This window comes from Phymastichus coffea, unplaced genomic scaffold (assembly GCF_024137745.1).
Source record: "Phymastichus coffea isolate CEN01 unplaced genomic scaffold, Cenicafe_Pcof_1.1 PCOF00010, whole genome shotgun sequence".
In the NCBI taxonomy this organism is placed as follows: domain Eukaryota; kingdom Metazoa; phylum Arthropoda; class Insecta; order Hymenoptera; family Eulophidae; genus Phymastichus; species Phymastichus coffea.
The window spans coordinates 6224810-6244023 of NW_026706821.1; the positions used below are offsets into that span (position 1 = coordinate 6224810).

The following is a 19214-nucleotide window of genomic DNA, read 5'->3' on the forward strand; positions in this document are numbered from 1 at the left end:
TTTCTCAACTCGTAAAAGCGCAAGACGCGATAAGACGAAAATATAGTTTATTGAAGCATAACCGAGAGTATACCGACGAAGTCTTGAATAAGACATTCAAACCAATAGTCGATCCTCTTAAAGTCATAATAAGTGAGAAGGAACAAAAAAAAATCTTCCCCCCGAAACTCCCGTTACAGTTATTAAAAAGCCGAAATTTCTAAACAAAAAAAAATTAAAATACGAAATCAATTCGGCTGATAATGTCGACAAGTACGAAACCGCTCAGTCTAGTGGCGGAGATAGCGATGCTACTGTCACGTACAATACTACACAATTTTATAACAGTTTATCCGACGAACCGAGCGAGGATGAGCATTTAGCTGGCGACAAGTACACGAATGCATTGGATAAAAGTGATTCGAATTTTGTGGACTTGATTTATGGAGTACGTAAAGAACGAAATGGATCATACACGCTTGGTAAATCTACGGTGATTTTTGACAAAGATAACGTAAACGTCGATGATTTCAAGTATCCAAAAACACAGGGTTTGATGGAGTTACTGGTTGCAAAGCAACCTGATCAAAGTTTAATCACTTCCAATGATCTCAAGAGCTACAAAGAAATCTTGGAGATTTCTAATATTCATAGGAAGAAAAATAATCCAAACGAGGCTATACGAGCGCACAATAGTAATAAATTCAATAACATAATTGGTCCGTTATTTGGTTTGACTAAAAAAAATACAAAAGGAGGCGAGGGGCTGCTACAGACGACTGATACGTCTTTGCCTACCTACAAGATTGCTCGAAACAATAATTCTATGGATTACGTATACTAGGATGATCCGAATGAGCTCGTTGATCGTCTTCGATTGTTATTGGCTGAGCAATCAGCTGGTAACAATAATCACATCAACGAAATTCATTCGATAATCGAAGAATTACGCGAGGGTGGTTATATATATACTAAGAGCACACCTATCGTTCGAGCATTATCAAAATGAACGTCGACGTATTCGGACGTAAATATAAAGAGCAAGGAGTTCACGGTCTTCGCGGTCCGCCCGGTATTGGGTTCAAGCTCACGAGCGAGTACCATTACGATCTAGAGAATAAAAGATTGGAAAATCTTGCTCCTCCGCGGAAGGCTAAAGATGCTATAAATTGGGAAACTGCGGAAAACATTGTTCAGATGGCAATCAAATCTACGAGAGACGTGATCGCACGATTAAGGAGTGATCTTGAGGATTTGGATGCAATTATCAAAGAGGAATTACCACGAATAAAGTCAAGTGTTGAAAATTTAGAAAACAGTCGATTAGATGGAAGCGGTGGTGGAGGAGTTGCACAAACCAACGAGACGTAATTATCCAAGACGAAAGTACGACGTTCGAGGTATCGATGAGACGTGGCAAGCCGATCTCGTTGATATGCAGGCCTATTCTAGACAAAATCGCGGCTATAATTGGCTTCTCACGATAATTGATAATTTTTCCAAGCACGCGTGGACTGTGCCAGTGAAAAGGAAAACCGGTCGCGATGTGACAGCGGCCATGAAATCTATTTTAGCGAAAGGTAGACGGCCAAAGAATCTTCATACGGATAGAGGCAAGGAATTCTACAATACAGATTTTCAAGCTCTCGTGAAAAAATATAATATTAATCTGTATTCTACCAATAGTTCGCTCAAAGCTTCGATATGCGAACGATTTAATCGCACGTTGAAGAACGCTATGTGGAAAAAGTTTAGTCTCCGTGGGAACTACAAATGGTTCGACGTACTACCGGAGCTCACAGCTGCTTACAATAATCGCAAACACAAAACTATTGGTATAAAACCTATCCAAGTTACAGCGGAAAATCAAGCTCAAGTATTAAAAAAATTTATACAATACGTGGGAAGAAGAAAGCCAAAGTTCAAAGTTGGCGACAAAGTCAGAGTGAGTAAAGCGAAGCAAGTATTTGAAAAGGGATATACACCAAATTGGTCAACGGAAATATTTACAATTGTGCGCGTGGCACCAACAAATCCAACTACTTATCATTTGAAAGATTATCAAAATAAGCCTATCCTAGGTGGCTTCTACGTACAGGAACTTCAGAAAACCAAATATCCCGACATCTATCTAGTGGAAAAGGTTATTAAGAGGCGTGGTAATCGTAAAGGATTTGATGATTCGCACAATAGTTGGATAAATAGAACCGTATTGTAGAGAAAAAAAAGAAAAACTATGTATATTGAAGAATTTATAAATAAACACACACACATATTTTGATTTGAAAAAAATATAAAGGAAGTTTATTCTCTTCTTTTTTTTTTTTTTTTTCTTGTTATGCGTACATTGATATACATATATTTATGCAGTTGTAAATTCTATACAACCATTACCCTTATGGCTGAGAAATAATTTAAGTTTATTAGCGTAATCCGACATATCGTTGTACAGCTTTTCATTCACAATCAGCGCACTCGATACCTTGTTTGGTAGAAACAGCTGAAAATTCTCGTTCACTTCGGCTACGATTTTTGCACCGTATCGTGTTTCAACTTGTTTGAGTCTGGTGATCATATACTTGGATTCTGTGTCCAATTCACGAATCTTCATAGTGGGTTTGAATTGATTACAAGCTAAATTATTCAGCTGCGCGAGATCCATCTGTAGAAAAAAACAATGATATTTAAACTCAGTCGACTTGAAACAAAACACACACACACAAAATCACAATTACCTCGTGTAATTTTTTTAATTTTTTTCTAATTTTATCGACGAACCGGGCTTCCAGTAACTTTCTTTTCCTCGGTGCAAGTTGACTAAGAATGAAATTCGAAGACTGCTGCTCGCTACTCGTCGTCAACGTTGCTGGTAACTTTGTCTCGATGAGAATGAGCTGCGAAGCCTCGAGCGTCGATTGATATAACCCGTCCCACACTCCGCTCTTTTTCGGCGACGGCGGCGTCGGCCGGCGGCTCGACGGCGGCGGACGGCGGCTCGACGGCGGCGGTTGGCGGCTCGACGGCGGCGGTTGGCGGCTCGATGGTGGCGGCGGCGGCGGCGACCGTTGGCTCGACTGCGATCATTCCCAACGTCTCTATCCGCCCCTCCCTCTCCACCAATGGAATGCCGTAATGGTCCCAAGGAAGCGTATCGGTGGTTCCGGGCAGCAAGAAGCGTTTATCGTCGTGCGCGCTGAGCGCGATCTTTGTTTGTCTCTCGCTGTACAATTGATGATGACGCGATCTGATGAACTTTTACTGTCGGCTCAAAATCACATTTTCTCGGAGACATTTGACGTAGTCGGCGAACGTAATCGTGGCATTCAGCACCGAATTCTTGATCCCCTTTGCCTTCTTTATCGCATCTCTATTCCGAACTCTCACGCTGTACATTTTGCTTCTGAGTCCCACGAACTCGAGCATGAGCATTCCGGCGTTCTCGTCCTTCATCTTGCCGACCACCTTCTTATTGGCTCTGGGAATCGCGAAGCGATTCGGCTCTGGAAAATCCGACGTATCGAATTCGCGAATATCACGACGCATGACCTCGTACATGTCTACATTGGTGATCTCGTACACGAGACTGTCCGTGTCAGTGTACAGAAGCTTGCAACGCTCCTCGCCAATGGCGGCACCGAGCATGTAGTCGTAGTGGAATCGATACACGAGCGTCTTGGACAAGTCGAGAACAGCGAGACCTATGTAAATGGGTTTTCTCACGGTGATTTCCGTACGCAACAGTTGAATCGCCACCAGTTCGTCGTCGAAAATGTCGCTACTGTGGAAATTTGGTCGAGCTATCAGAGCCTCGGCACCGTATCGCCCCTCCCACTTGTTCACCAACTTCACGTCGATGTGTTTCTTCTCGTTTTCCATGGTCTTGCCGTACACCGCATTGTTGAACAGTTTGTACAGCATTTTTTCGAATTCGTTTGCCGCTCGCTTATGCAACTCGCTATTCAAATCGATGTACGTCTTGAGCCATGGGCTCTGCTTAAACTTTAAAACCCGATGTATCTTCGCGAGGTGCAAGCCATGCCCTATTGCTTGTTTTAGAGCTCTGTAGTGGATTACGTAACGCTCCTTATCATGGAGAGTCGTCATGAGCTTTTTCTGCTTGGATCCCGGAGCGGCTTTGTGCTCCGGACAAAATGGCATATCTCTGTGCGCATCGTGAATTTCTTCTGGATACTCCAAATCCACCTCGAGTATGTAACCGAAGGCTGAGTCATTGGGAATATCGAAGGAAAAGTTGGCGGCGGCGTCAATGTCGCACCATTCGAAATCACCGAGTGGAAGTGGCTCGATCATACTCCAACCGTAAAGGTTATTGACGTCAAAATACATCAAATATTTGTCATCTTTCTGTGGATCGTAGTTGTCGTCGTCGTCGTCTATGTATGGATTGTTCGCGACAGCGTACCTATTACAACACTGGCTAACTCCACCGCGAATGCCGCGCTCGACAAACATGAGCATGTCGATATCCGTCAAGATCTCCAACCTTACACCCGTATACTTCAACATGGCGTCCCAACTCAATCCGGGCGTCGTATAGTAGTGGGCCGGATCCAAACGATACGCCGTTCGACACTTGGCTCTGAAATTTTCAAAAACTTCGGCCAACAAGAGAACGCCCGTCTTGATATACAAATCCGAATAGTTGCCGAGATCGGCGATGTCGAACGTTTTCCAAACGTTCTCCGCGTGACTGTACTCCTCGTCGCTGATATCCGAATCGTACAGACTGCTGTAAAAATCTTACTTTCGTGGAAGCGTCGTCGTCTCCTCGAGTTTTGTAAACGACGACACATAGTCATACGGAAATACACCTTTTCTCTTGAGTAGGGCAATCTGCGGCAGTGTGTATCCGTCATCTTGCTGAAAATGTCGCTCTAGAATATCGTGTTTTTCCAAGTACGACGATAGTTTGTCGAGCGAGGACGCCGTAAATCGAAACGAATCGACGAAACGCAGCTTTATATCGGTACCTTCCACGTACTTCGTAAAAGATATGTATTTTTCCTTGGTTTGAGGAATGAGGCTCACTCGACCGGGAAATTCGATCGCGATTTCCCGGATAAATAGATGCGCATCGTATCCGCTGAGATTGTGAAAAAAACGGGTATAGTTCGCGATTCTTGATAAGCAATGTTACACGTGCTGTGAGCAACTCCACGATACTTTCCCGTAAAGTGACAATGATCGCGAACTTTTCTGTCTTTTTTTTTTTTTTCATTCTCGACAAAAGGCCTATTACATATATGACATAGCGTAGCACGAAGAAAGCTAAATGTCTCTTGAAACGTTAAATTTTCCATAGGCTGCGGGCTTCTGTACAACTCTTGCAGATACTTGGCCAAATCGTGAAGATTGCGAACGAACCACTTGGCCGGACCAACGTCATCGACGGTTTTCTGTCTGTAGCTTCGATAACGCGAAAGAGAGTCATCGTAGCTACACTTGACGAAAAAGCCAACGCTGTACGGTATGTGACGTTGATAGATCCGCTCGTCGTTGGACACCGCTTCCAAGAGACTCTCAAAATCGGCGTACACGACGAACGGTACCGCGCACTCATTTTTAAAGTTTTCAAATTGTAAATATTTATCCTTGACACTGGGAAGCACAACTTTACACATATTCACATTTCTACAGTCGATCTCGTGCGTTTTCAATCTCTCTTCAGTTAGAAAATAGTGCAAGCAACGATCGCATATGTACGACTTACATTTGCGAAATGACAACTGTCGATACATCAATCGACATAAGTCTTTTATCTAAACGTAGTGCACTTTGTATGGTATACCGGGACGTTCCATTTGCTGCTGCTGCTGCTGCTGCTTTTCGTTTACATCGATATAATAATTTTCCACTAGAAGAAGATTCACATGCCTATCTTTTTTCTCATCGGTCAAATGTTGCGGCAACACATCGTAGGATCCATTATTCAAATTTAAAAAGTACACGTTCACTGAAACGTTGTTTTGCTTTTCAAATTTCACGATTTCTTTCGGGTGTACCGGAAATGATAGATTTTTGAAATTATATTTATCTTGATGAGCAGTATAGGCAGTGACACGGCATGCATTCCTTGCGACTGGATGTAACGCCGAAAGGATGGTCCATTTGAAGCATTCGTTATCGTTGTTCCGCACGTTCACACAGGCTTTCTTACTTTGAACAGGCTTTGGCAATTCAACGTAAGAACCAACTCTCATAGGATTGTACTTGCTGATATTTACGGTTAAGTTTAATATAACGCGAAGAACCAGCCTGAGTCTTGCTCTTGAAATTCTTCCGTGCTCTTACTAATTGGTTGTAAAACGTTTTTGACGAACCACTCATCTATGTCTGTGGTTAGGTATATCGGCGCCATCTTCGTATTGAAATGCTTCACATCGAGCTTTTCATCGCAATTATTCTTTTCGACTGCATACTCGGCATCCAGTACGGCATTAACTTTTAAAGAACTATTTTTCTTCAAGGTCTCCTTAATTTGAGCATGGAATAATGGTTTGGCATGCCTCAAAAACGCATTCAAATCCAGATGTTTCAGATTGGTTATCACACCAGTCTTTATTCTGCCTTTGAACGCACTATTGATGTCGTTCTAGTGAACTGTTGAGTCTTGAGCTGGATTAACAACAGCCGGTGTAGTGGTAGTAGTAGTAGTAGTAGTAGTAGTAGTAGTAGTAGTAGTAGTAGTAGTAGTAGTAGTAGTACTAGCCGGTTCGAGACCTTCACCAACTACATCTAAAATAACGAGAGGTTCGTATATGGATTGTTCGCTATGCTTGCTCACCACAGGTTCGGCAATCGATGAGGTGGCAATGGGGGGCTGTGCCAACAGCCTACTCTTGTATTCGTTTAGCAGATGTAAAACGCTTCTAATCATGCACATAGCTGCCTGCAGCTTCTGTTTGCCAGACGCGATCAAGCTAGGCGAACGAGAAAGCTCATCGGCTTTGCGTAAAGCCAATGAACTCAGTGTCAACCATCTTTCGATGTCTTCGACACTAGCATAACCTGCATTCGCTAGACGATGTGCGCGCAAGAGCAACAAAGCTGTGTTCTTGAAATACTCAGCCATGATGCTAGTTACTCAACTGAGCAGATTTGACAAATCCATCGTCAAATCTGCTCAGTTGAGCCAGAAAAGGGAAAAAATACTTACCTTATACTTACCTGCTCGTTTCGCTGAAAATGGAGGGGGGGGGGTTAAGAATAAAGAAAAACACAAGGTTGAATTTATTCGTAATTTCAAATTGTTATTGTTTTAGTACTTACCTTTGCGGCTACGATATATTTGCACATACGTTTGAATAGCACTTAAAAGTGCTGATTTTTTAAAAAAAATTATATAAGTTTTTTTATTAAACAAATAGTTAGTCTATGTTATATTTAACCATACGTTTGAATAGCACTGAAAAGTGCTGCTTTATAAAAAAATAATATAAATTTTTTTTATTGAAAATTTAGCACTGAAAAGTGCTGTTTGAAATTGATCATGATATCGATTAACTGTCGGGATTGTACAGCTTCGTCAACTTGAAAAAAAAAAATGTGGCCCAGAAAAGGGCCGATCGTTCGTTCGCTGCAACTTGTCACTACCAACGGCTTGCCACCACCTACTCTTCGTCCGTTGCGTGAGAAATAAAGAGCGTACGCGCTATCGCGATCCTATATTAATACACATTGGCGTCTCTTCTCCGCACTAATCACATTTTCATTAGCTTCTCCCACCACTAATTATGATTGTCTTATACGTGCGACAAAATCAGTGCTGTCGCGTAGTCTCGCATCCCTACTCCCATATCTTCGACCAATGACCGAAACGCGGCTAGTGTTTCAAAAGATGAATAAAAATTCGAACGCCTTGCAACGATACGTCATTGTGATTTTTTTGTCGTGGAGTTAAGTGAAGTGTTTAGTCAAGTTTAGTTTAGTGTCAAGTTTAGTGAAGTAAAATGAGTGAAAATTTGTTTTCGTTGGACGATGCGTCGTGGCAAGACGCACTGAATGAAGCAATCGAGGCGTTGGGCGAGGACATAGATCTTTCCGAAGATGAAGTCTTCAGATTGATCGATTTACCGGTGCAAGAAGCAGCGGTGGACGAAGTCGTCGTCGAGCAGCCGCGAACACCTTCGCCGAGGAGGAGGAACGACGACGACGACATCCACGAAGCGGCAACCATTCGGATGTCGCTGACACCTCCACCTTCAATATTGTAAGTACATTTTTTTTCATTCTCTTTTACCCTCTCTCTCTCATTCTGTTTTTTATAATTAATACCATTATACTAATAACACAATTATATTTAAATTTTATTAATTTATTAATAAAATGGTATTAGTTATACATAAATTTTTTAAAAATAATAAGAGCATATATGTTCTTAAATTAAAAAAAGAGGTTCTGTTCTTTTTTTCTGTATACTAATAACACAATTATATATCTAATAATATTGTATTAATAAATTGATAAAATTTTATATAGATAATAATTTATCAATTTATTAATGTAAAAGTATTATTCGTTATATAATATGTATGTACGTGTGTATATGAGAGAGAGAGAGTATATACTCCAATTTTAAATTTAACATTCTTTTCTCTCACGTACTTAAAATATCTTATTTTGCGATGTCCGGTTTTCGTCGTCGTAGTCGCGTTATCGGCATAATATAAATACAAGTGTTTCCGATTACAGCAGGCATCGGACAGCGCCACTCGAATTACCGCCATCGTCTCCACGCTCCCGATCGTCTTCAACGGTGAATGTGTAAGTTGAATATTTATTATACAGATAGATATATGAAATGATTTTTTTCAAAATAATCTTTTTTTTTTTTTTTTGCAGGTCTGATGACGACGACGACGATGACGTGGAGATGGTCTGCGAGGTGATTGTCTCGCGTCGACCACCACCACCACCACTACCACCACCATCACGACGCGTAACATGCGTCTATCTGGTGACGCCTCGAGGAGCACCCGTGATCATCGACATCACAACGCCACAACAGCCGCTCTTGGTGAACTTAGTTTCACCACCAGCGATACAAGAGACGTCCTGCCACCAACGAGAACAGGTATGATTCTTTTTTTCTCTTTTCTTTTTTTTTTTAATCGGCAGTAGTATGTTCTAAGTCTTTTTTCATTTTTTTTGTTGCAGGTCGGCGATCACAACAACACCATGCCCGTATGCAAGGGCTGAGAGTGCGCACACTGCGCCGCTGGTCGCTGCAGTCGGCAGCCGCAGTGGGTGGAATCACCACCGCAGCGCGGCAGCAGGCGGCACGTCGATCGGAACAGGCCGGTCAGACAGGTGGTGCGAAGATTATTCGCATCGAGGTCGTGCAGTCCCGAAGATTCCCCCGCTGTGCGCCAGCCTTCTCGGTCGCCGTCGCCAGCTCCGTTGAGTAGGCAGCCTTCTAGATTGCCCGCGGAATTACCCACAACGGCGCTCATGCAGAGTCTCCGCATCGCGGGGAAAAAGCGCCTGCGCGTCACGGACGAAACCGTCGACGGCGCCCCGCGGTATAAAATTGCAAAATTTTTCACCGCTGACGACGACGACGATGGCGACGACGACGACGGCGACGACGTCGACGACGACGACGACGACGACGACGACGATGATAATGATGATGGCGAAAACTAAGCGTCATTTTTTTTTATAAATTTTTATACATTTTTTGTATTTTTTTGTAGATTTTTTATATTTTGTTATATAATAAATAATTATTAATAATAATGTCTTTTTTTATAAATAATTATTAATAATATATCTTTTCTTATTTCAGCGATCAGACACACACACACACACACACACACACATTGATAATATATCTATATAATAAATATCTATTTATAATATTTATTAAAATTTATTGTATTAGCGCTTGGGCCCTCCCCAGCAGCAGCAGCAGCAGCAGCAGCAGCAGCCGCCGGCGCCGCCGCCCCCCCCCACATATCAATCGCGTGTGTAGCCAGTATACACAATACGGTATTGCCCGTGGTAACAGTGGCTATAGCTCTAGCGGTAGAGCATCGGCCTGCGGATCCGGAGGTCGCGCGTTCGATCCCCTGATCCGTCCGTTTTTTTTCAGATAAATCTAAAAATTTTTAACACGCGCGCGCGCGGGCACACACACACACACACACACAGTTAGTGTATGTGTGTCTTCCACACTTTTCCGCTTTGAGGGTGGCGCGGCGTAATCAAACATTACCACCCCTCTCTCTGGGCGCCAATAGGTTGGCATAGCCCACTGTCTTTCACCCCTTCGCTTTCAAATATATTGGGGATCCGGAAGTCAAGTTTGCTACGACATCCCTGGCGCGACTCAGCGAGTCGGAACCTTTTTAATCTAAGGCGGCGACCTCCTCGGAAGGAGTACCGATCTTTTCACGGTTCAACGCTCAAGGAGAGCGGAACTAAAGGTTTGACCCTCGGTTTGGGCGCGACGGGACTCTAGTTGCCCCAACGTCTACTACGTCGGAAGCACGCAGCATACAAATCTTACGAGATTTGCTTGACCTGGTACCACTACCCCGCAGAGGCCAACCCAAATTGGGATGTCAGAAAGGAGATTCAGCCAGGACAGCCAGAGGAAGATTCCTAAGACGATCAACCAACTAAGTCCCCCCTCCTGGGCTCGCTTTCAAAATACATCCCACCCTGCGTACCTGTATTAAGGGATTTCTCCCACGACTCACAGGTCCATCGCTTCGACATACCGAGGTATGTCTCCCCATTGCGTTTCGGTCCAACCCGCTCACGCTGGTGGGTATCCGTCATTCGAAAGGTTGTTTTTACCCCGTTCCGTCCCAAAGTCAGATCTTTCAAAACTTTCAAAACTCTGTCTTTGGTTCAAAACAGGGTTCATCGCGTTCGAAATTTAGCCAGAGCCGCCATTTGGCCACCCTTCTGGGTGTTCACCGCGTCACCCCGTTGAGGCGGAGCAGTTGGCACTTGTGAGATCTGCCGTTCAAAGAGACCTCACTTTAAAACGCGGACACACACACACAATAAAACAATCAAAACGCGTAACACAGAACGCGCGCGTAGTGCATAGGAATCAAATTAGTGGGAGAGGGGGAAATGCAGAGAACGCACGCCACATCAGATCAAGCCACATCAGATCAACTTAGTAGGGGAGGGGAGTGCGTAGAACGCACCGGTATAACTTAGTAGGAGGGGGGGAGGTGAGTCGACAGCGCACGGGCCGATCAGCAGGGGGGGGGGAGGTGAACATGCACACACCTCAACTCACACGCTTCAACTCAGTGAGCTGATACCCCTCTGAGTTGATGCCCCTCTAGTTTACCTACTAGTAAGAATTGGTTTCATTAATAACAGCTGTATAATAACTGTTATTAATAAATAAACAATTAATAATTTATTTAAACAATAATCTATATATAGAACGAAAATATTAAGTTAATACTTGATAATCATAACTTTATAATTTAGAAATCTTAGATAATTAATCTAATAATTGCATATTAAGATTAGAAAAAACCGTTACAAATATGAAAAATTAGTCATAATTCAAATGTTATTAATTAATTTAAATAATTAATTTTGCAGAATACTTCCAAAATTAATCAACTATATAGTTATATGAAAATTAAATAATTTTCCATTGTAAATATTGTAATATCACGTTAATTAACTTTATTAGTTAATAACTTTTGACGACACTATTGGCGATAATTGTATATTGTATAAAATCAACAAATAACAAATTCTGTAAAGTTTACATGTGTTAAATACTTAATATTAATGGTTATTTACTTGTAAATTAAGAAAACTCATTTCTCCAAATTCGCGAATGTCTCTCGAATTTTCGATGAAATCTCTCCTGCAAAAATAAGCGGGAAAATCTATGTATAAATAGGCCCACCTTTGCACAGGCTAGCATTCACTTCTAGTCTTGCAAGGTGAGCGCATGAGTCTGAATAAACTTGGATTAATACCTAAGTTCTTTCTCTCATTGTGATTAACTAAGCAAGACTATCCTTTCCTTATAATTTGAGCTCGACTTATAATAGAACATCTCGCGCTATAAGAAACTTGGGCCGAATTATATCCTATCAAAGAAAGACTTTAGCTCTGCTTATGGGACAATTCGCACCATAAGAAACTAGGGTATTGTCTGACTTTCCTCGATATATTGCACTTACTCATGTATATTTGATTTACTTATTTATTACATTTGATTTATTTATCTATTTTCTTGACAATTAGAGTAAAATCATTGGAAACAAATTCTTACTCATTAGCTAGATTACGAGAGTTCGAATTATTTTATTTATAAGTGATACGAATATCACAAATATATACGTCCGATCGAATATCCCATTGACGTGCGAACGGGACGGGGTGCCGGAGAGGCTGATTGCCGCCCGAGTCAAGGGCCGCTCGGCTGTTGAAAGGCCTTCGCACGGGACAAACTCGTCTCGCGCGAGTTTGTCACCCATTAATCACTAATACACATTTTTCGCTGTGATATGGGTTTTTAAAAAAATTTTAAAATCTACTTTTGAAAAAAAAAGTAATTTGTTAAATATGTTAATATTGATATAAGAATAAGAAATAAAAAAGAAGGTAAAAACGCGTAAAGTTTATCTAAACCTATATATTTTTATTTTCCTATATGATAAAGTGATGCTGAGTGACGTAATTTTATTTCTGACCTGATTAACTGAATTTCGTCACGTGTGTCACAATTATGAGTAAATCGGTCATAATAATAAATCGAACTACTTTACATCTATCAATACAAATAAGTATAATAATTTGTAGCCATTAAACTGTAAATAACTTCCACATTCTCTCAATGGCCTAACCTCAAAAAAAATACAATAAAGTAATCTTAATGCACTTCAATTGCATTTATTTATTGGACATATAAATTAATTGAATATATCTTTATTGTAAAGTTTAACTTCGGATTAATATGATCAATATTGAGAATAACGGTAAATTGATATTTTATATGAAATTCTGCGAATTTATTTCGGTGCAGTCGGCACCGTTAATTTATTTTAAATAAATTTTGAAATTTAATTTATAAATGTGACGGCGGACAATTTTTAATTTTAATTTTTATAAGAATATTTTTTTTTGTGTAGCATCTAAGCCAAGCACAGAATGAGAACAGTTGCTCAATAGCGAGGGGGACCGGGATGAGTGTCGCGATAAGAATTTCCCTCGAAAAGCAATAAAATCCATACTGCATCCGAGCCAGCGTTCTCTCACGCATGCAGATAGCGCGTAGCCCCCTTAGTACATGTTTAACGAGCATCAACATGTCGATGAGAGGAGAGAATCGTAAAACCGCGACTGCATCCTGTATGTAACTTTTCCCAACGGATTTTTCCTCCTTTTAAGATACTCGAAAATTAACCATTGAGGTGAAATAAAATTTAAAATTATCCAAACGTAATTATTTAACTTTCGCAATACATCCCGGATAATTATGACTTCTCAAACCTCTCAACGAGTTCTCAATCTGAAGTACTGATTAGCTAGAAAATAAGAAAAACAGAGAAAATAAAAAAAAAGGAATTATATATGCGCACTATGTTATTACATGAAATTTTATCGTAAGAAATTAGGAAATAATCGCCTTATTAAATTATATAATTTTTTTGCATTAATTCGCCGATTAAAACTTAAAATAAATAAAATTGCATGATTAGAGAATAATTTAATAAACCACCCATAAATCTGTACAATACAGCGTGCGAAATAATAAGATTATACTTTATTACTTATTTTCAATACAAATTATAATCAACTGTAATTGCGAAAAACCCTATGATATTGTCCCTAGTACTAAGTAACTTGTAAGTTATCGAGTTTATACAAAAAAAATAAATTTTAAGTTATTGTAAACCCGCTTATTGGATAAATCTTGGTTGAGAACGGTACTGAAGGAGCCATCTCGCGACCCAAGGCCTGAACCTTTGCGTCCGCTCCTCCGATTTTCTCCACGCCCCCGCTCCAATTAGGGCCCGAAAACCCAGCGAGGAAAATGAGGAGAGACAAACGAGCCAAAGAACGCATCATCGCTTGCTCCACTCCTCCCGAAATCAAGACGCTGAGAGAGGGACTTACCACCCAGCCATCCCCAGTGTATAAAAAGAGCTGTACGAGCCTCGAGAGGCAGTGAGTGGAGAAAAAAAGTTAAGTGAAATGGAAAAAAATCAAGCAGTTGAGGAAATACAGGCAGTGTCAAGGAAAAATCAAGGAATTGAAGAAAAATCACGCAATGCTATCAGTAAGGAGCAGGAAGTCAAACAGCTAAGCGGAACGAGAAAACAAGGGAAAATCAACCAATTTAAAATAAGGACGCGCAGGCCGAAAAAGGCGTTTTATTCAATAAAAAACAGTAAGCAAACGAAACAATTTTTATTTCCTGTTTTGTTAATCTTTCTTTCTTCTAGTTAAGAAATAGCTCGTGCTTGCCTTTTTCTTTTTTTATTATCTGGAGACTACTTTTGATAGGCTCCAGGAATTAATTTTGTTAGGAAAACCCGGGTACTACTATTGATAGGACCCGTGGTGCTTCTCGCCCAAGGATTACGACTTTCGATAGGAATCTAAAGGCAGAAGTATAGGCTCTGTGGCACTATCCCCCTCGGTTAAGCATATTTCTTGACAAGTGATCCACGCCAGTTTAGGCGAGAAATCGCAGTTCTGGCGACATCGAAACCCTGAGACTGCGCTAAGCCTCAGGCCCACCTGAACTGTGGCGTTGCCACGACGTCCCATAAATGTAAACAAACTCTCCAAATGGTTTCAGATGAACAATGGAAAAAACAGTTAAATTAAAATAATATATCTGTTAATATGGAGAAATCCTATGGAAAGTTTGATACCATGAACCAATACGTTAAAAAAGAAACAAAATTAAATTGTTAGGCGCAGCTGACGGTTCTATCCTATCCTTATCCTTGCCTTATATTTATTTTTATTTTTTATTTTTATACTTTTTACATATTTTATTCCTATTTTATCTTTAAAAAAAGATGAGTCGCTGACATCCAAGCGTTGTGATTTGTTGATGCAAAAATAGAACGCGAAATTTTGAATTTTCCTATACTTTGAAATATTATTATTATATATCAAAGAGTGTATGATTTCTATTTTAGCAATAAATTCAATTTATGAATAATTAACATGGATAATAAACTGCAAAAATAGAAATATGTTAGTAAATTGGTTTAAGAACATAATACGTTATGTTTTGAAATTATTGGTACAAATTGTTAATTTTATAACCATCTCCGATACTACAATCAATATCGTTGTGTTAAAATTTGGTAGAAAGAAAAAGAGAATGAATAAAAATAAAATAGAGACTACATATTTATCTTTTGTATATTTTAAATTAAAACGTATGCGAACAAAGGAAATTATTTATCAAAATATTAAACCCGTTAAATTAGAAGAATATTCACGGGTGTTTTCACAGTAGCAGCAAAAAGTACACGATGTTAAATGTATTACTCATACTAATATAACATTGGAGCCATAATCACTACTATTGAATATGTAAGTTTAGTGTTGTATAACAGTGTAATAGTATAATAGCATTATTGATCTTAGGTCGAATTAATCTTTTGTATAATTTTTCCGATATATCTTGAAATGAGTAAAAGTTCATCGATTTTTGAGAAAAATTGGGTGCATGTTCTATTTTTATTCATCAATATATATTGACGTATGTAGTCTATTTTAAACAACATGACTTATTCGTGTCTATATAAATGGCACAATTGGCTATAGAGTGACATCAAACTAGACCTTAAACTCTATTTTCAAGGACATTTCAAAGTCAACTTTATTTTTTAAATGGGAACCACTATTTTTGATCCTGGATTCGGTTATGGCGGGAAATTCTACCTTAATATAATCTATTATGTGGGGTGTATAGGAAATTTTTCAAGGTCATTTCTTCTACATCACCCAAGCGTGTGTTGGGCTGTTTGTTGGTTCACTCTAACATAAGTAGTCAAGTAGGGGCCTGATTCATAACTGACTGCTTGCCTCAGTAACAATTGAAGCTATAATTCACATAGCATAAAAGCCGTGGTTTCCATTCTCTAAGTTAAAGATTGCAGTGGAGAAGGAAATCATCAGATGTAGTCGTCACGCGGGACTTTCTTATATTATCTATAACTTGAGAAGTTACGTTCGAGAAGAGTAAAGGACTTTTTTTTCAACGATTAAAAAATTTTTCACTCGAGAATAGTTTAGAAAATTGTATGTTTTATTGATTATTATTGACACAGAATTACCGATGATCAATTTACCTTATAAAATGCTTCTGTATGTATGTATGCAGAATGGCTAACTATACTCCCAATGAAGTAGTTGACATTCTCATGATGATAGGTGAATGAAATAGGATTTACAGGTTTACTGTTCTGACCTATGCCGAAAGATATCCTAACTAACGCCATCCTTTCTATGAAGAAGTGATAAACATCGAAAGAAGATTATGGAATAATTCACTGCATCGTTAAGGCGAAGGAATACACTCCAAAATAAAAACGATCCAAGGTTACTTCCAATTTTATTGTTGGTACATTTAAATCCACATATTAGTATGCATCAGATTGAAAGGCAAATAAGAATCCCAAAAACTACAGATATAGATTATTAAGATCTGTACGATACTATCTTTATCATATTCATCTAGTACAGCAATTAAGCTCAGAAGATCATGTACTCAGGATACAATTTTGTAGGTGGGCTCTTGACATGTTAAATGAAAATCCCGATTTCTTTTGTTTCTTTGGAATGTTTATTTCAGCGATGAAGCTACATTCAATAGTCATGGAAGTCTGAATAGGCATAGCAGCCATTATTTGTCTCTAGTAAATCCGCATTGCTTTCGTGAGGTGCTCAATTAACATCGTTGGAACTTACATGTATGGGTTGGCATATGTAATGGTCAAGTGATTGGGCCTCACTTTCTTGAACGAACTATTAATGGTCCAATGTATTTTGTACTTCACCAGAATAATTCGCCATAATACCTTGAGAATATTTCGCTTTTATTTAGATTGAATTTATGATTTCAACAAGATGGTGCTCCTACTCACTATGCTCATATCGTACGAGTGTTCGTAAATCAGGAATTTCTAGATCGATGGATAGGGCGAGCTGAACCAATTGCGTGGCCTCCTAGGTCTCCGAACTTGAGCCCCCTTAATTTCTTTTTGTGGAGATATGTGAAAATGTTGTTTTTATGAACCTCCAACAAAACCATTGGATATGATTGATAGAATTAGAACTTGTGGAGCGGTAACTCCTAAAATACTTACAAATATGCAGCAAAACATTCGCCGGTGATTACAGCTGTGTTTGGAGAATAATGATGGATACTGAATATTTAATTCATAATTCAATTTATGCATCTCTACAAGATCTTGCCTCAACTGGTTGGATCTCTACATGACGTTGCCTTGACTGGTTGAATCTCTACATGATGTTGCCTTGACTGGTTGGATCTCTACACTATGTTGCCTTGACTGGATGGATCTCTACATGATCTTGCCTTGACTGGCTGGATCTTTACACGATCATGCCTTACTTAGATTATTCATACATCGATGCATACACACATATACACACAACTTTCACTAGGGGCTGTAAGACCTTGTAGTTAATGGAAAGGCTTCAACACTGAACTTAAGCAGCCAGGACCAGGGATTTTACGCTATGTGAGTTACTCGTTACTGAGTAAGTCAGGCCCCTTGGCTGCTTAGGTCAGAGCGAACCAACAAAGAGCCCAATATACGCTTATGCGATGTAGAAGAAATGATTTATATCACTTATGCAAACTCAAAAACAGGATGACTAGAGTTTGCCGTGCAGTAATAAAAAGTAAAGGCAGACACTTTGATAAAAGTAATGTTTGATTTCTTTCAAAGTTTTATGTTACTTGTTATTAATATTTATTTATTATTATGTTACGAAGATTTATTATATAAGTTTATGTGATTGCTACCTATTCGTATGTCAATTTATGATTTCAGTTAAAAAAAAATTTGTTTAATGAAATAATGCTTATTTTTTTCTTTTGGAAAACTATTATGGTGACTATGAAAATAATAGTTATAAGAGAAATACATTGTTGTATGTGTGGTGAATGTGATAATCTATCAATCTTGTTTAAATAATAAATTTATATGAATATTAAATATTTGTACATCAATACAACAAATCAATACTATATTTATCGAGTGAGTATACATAAAACTAAATTTCATATACATTAAAAAAGTGCAAAGTTAAAAAAAAATCATAAAATATACGTCCTCTTATAATTATGAATTTTTTAATGTCTTTTTTAAGTTATTTCAAGATGTTGCGTACCAAAATCAATTAAAAGTCCTTAAGATGTTTCTTTACCTTTTCACATTTTCACGTTATATTTTATAGTAGTTTACAGATTAATGACTAAGATTTTACAGTAGATATAATATATATAATTAAAATATTATGTAAGATATTTGGCTGACATTATTATAGAAAACCTTTTCACGTAAGAGAAAAAATCTAATACAGGCATTATTTTTCTGATATTTAGTCAATTTTATTTACAAGTAAATTCATACAATAAATTTAAAAAATAACTAATTGAAAATATAATCGAGCAAACGTCAGCGAGCGTGATATTTCCAGTTAGTTCAAAATTAATGTAGAACCAAGTTATGCTGAGTTCTATATTTGTAACTGATGAAGCAATTGTGCAGGTTCACCTGTTATAGAAATACAAAATTTCTAAAATAAAACTAAACTAGTAAAACATATATTGTTAAAGAATCAATAAAGTGAAAGTAATTTGTCAAAAATAACATGAAGTTCAAATATAATATTTAAATAAAAAGTTGTAAATTAATTTACCTTCTTTTACAATAGTCGCTCTCCTCGTACAAAATTAATGTTGGACCAAGTCATCTTGAGTTGTATAATTATAAGTGATGAAGCAATTCTCCAGGTTCACCTATTATAAGAAATGTATATTAACTATTGTTATCGAACATTTCTATAATTAAGAGAAAATATTTTTAATAAATTCTTTTCAATTTTCTGAATTTTAGCTTATTCATTGCTAAAATAATATTGAAATTACTATTTTGTGTTATTAAAAGAATATTAAATATTCATATATGTAAAGTATTCAGTAATGTAATAATACTATT

At 38.5% G+C, this 19214-nt stretch overlaps 1 protein-coding gene across 6 annotated transcripts in view; it reads right to left on the reverse strand.

Moving 5' to 3' along the window:
* LOC131671558 (ras-related protein Rab-32) overlaps positions 1 to 19214 on the reverse strand; it is a 650568-nt gene that overhangs the window by 112037 nt on the left and 519317 nt on the right. Inside the window, exons 5-6 of one of the 6 annotated variants that reach the window (XM_058948095.1) lie at positions 18916 to 19015; positions 18527 to 18770 (exon numbers count right to left, since the gene is read on the reverse strand). The exons of 4 other annotated variants lie outside the window; for them this stretch is intronic. In XM_058948095.1, coding sequence (XP_058804078.1) covers positions 18950 to 19015 — 66 coding nt within the window. In that variant the 3' untranslated portion in view covers positions 18527 to 18770; positions 18916 to 18949. Of the gene's footprint in view, positions 1 to 18526; positions 18771 to 18915; positions 19016 to 19214 lie in introns of those variants that run through there. One more of the 6 variants, XM_058948103.1, reaches the window with a different exon arrangement.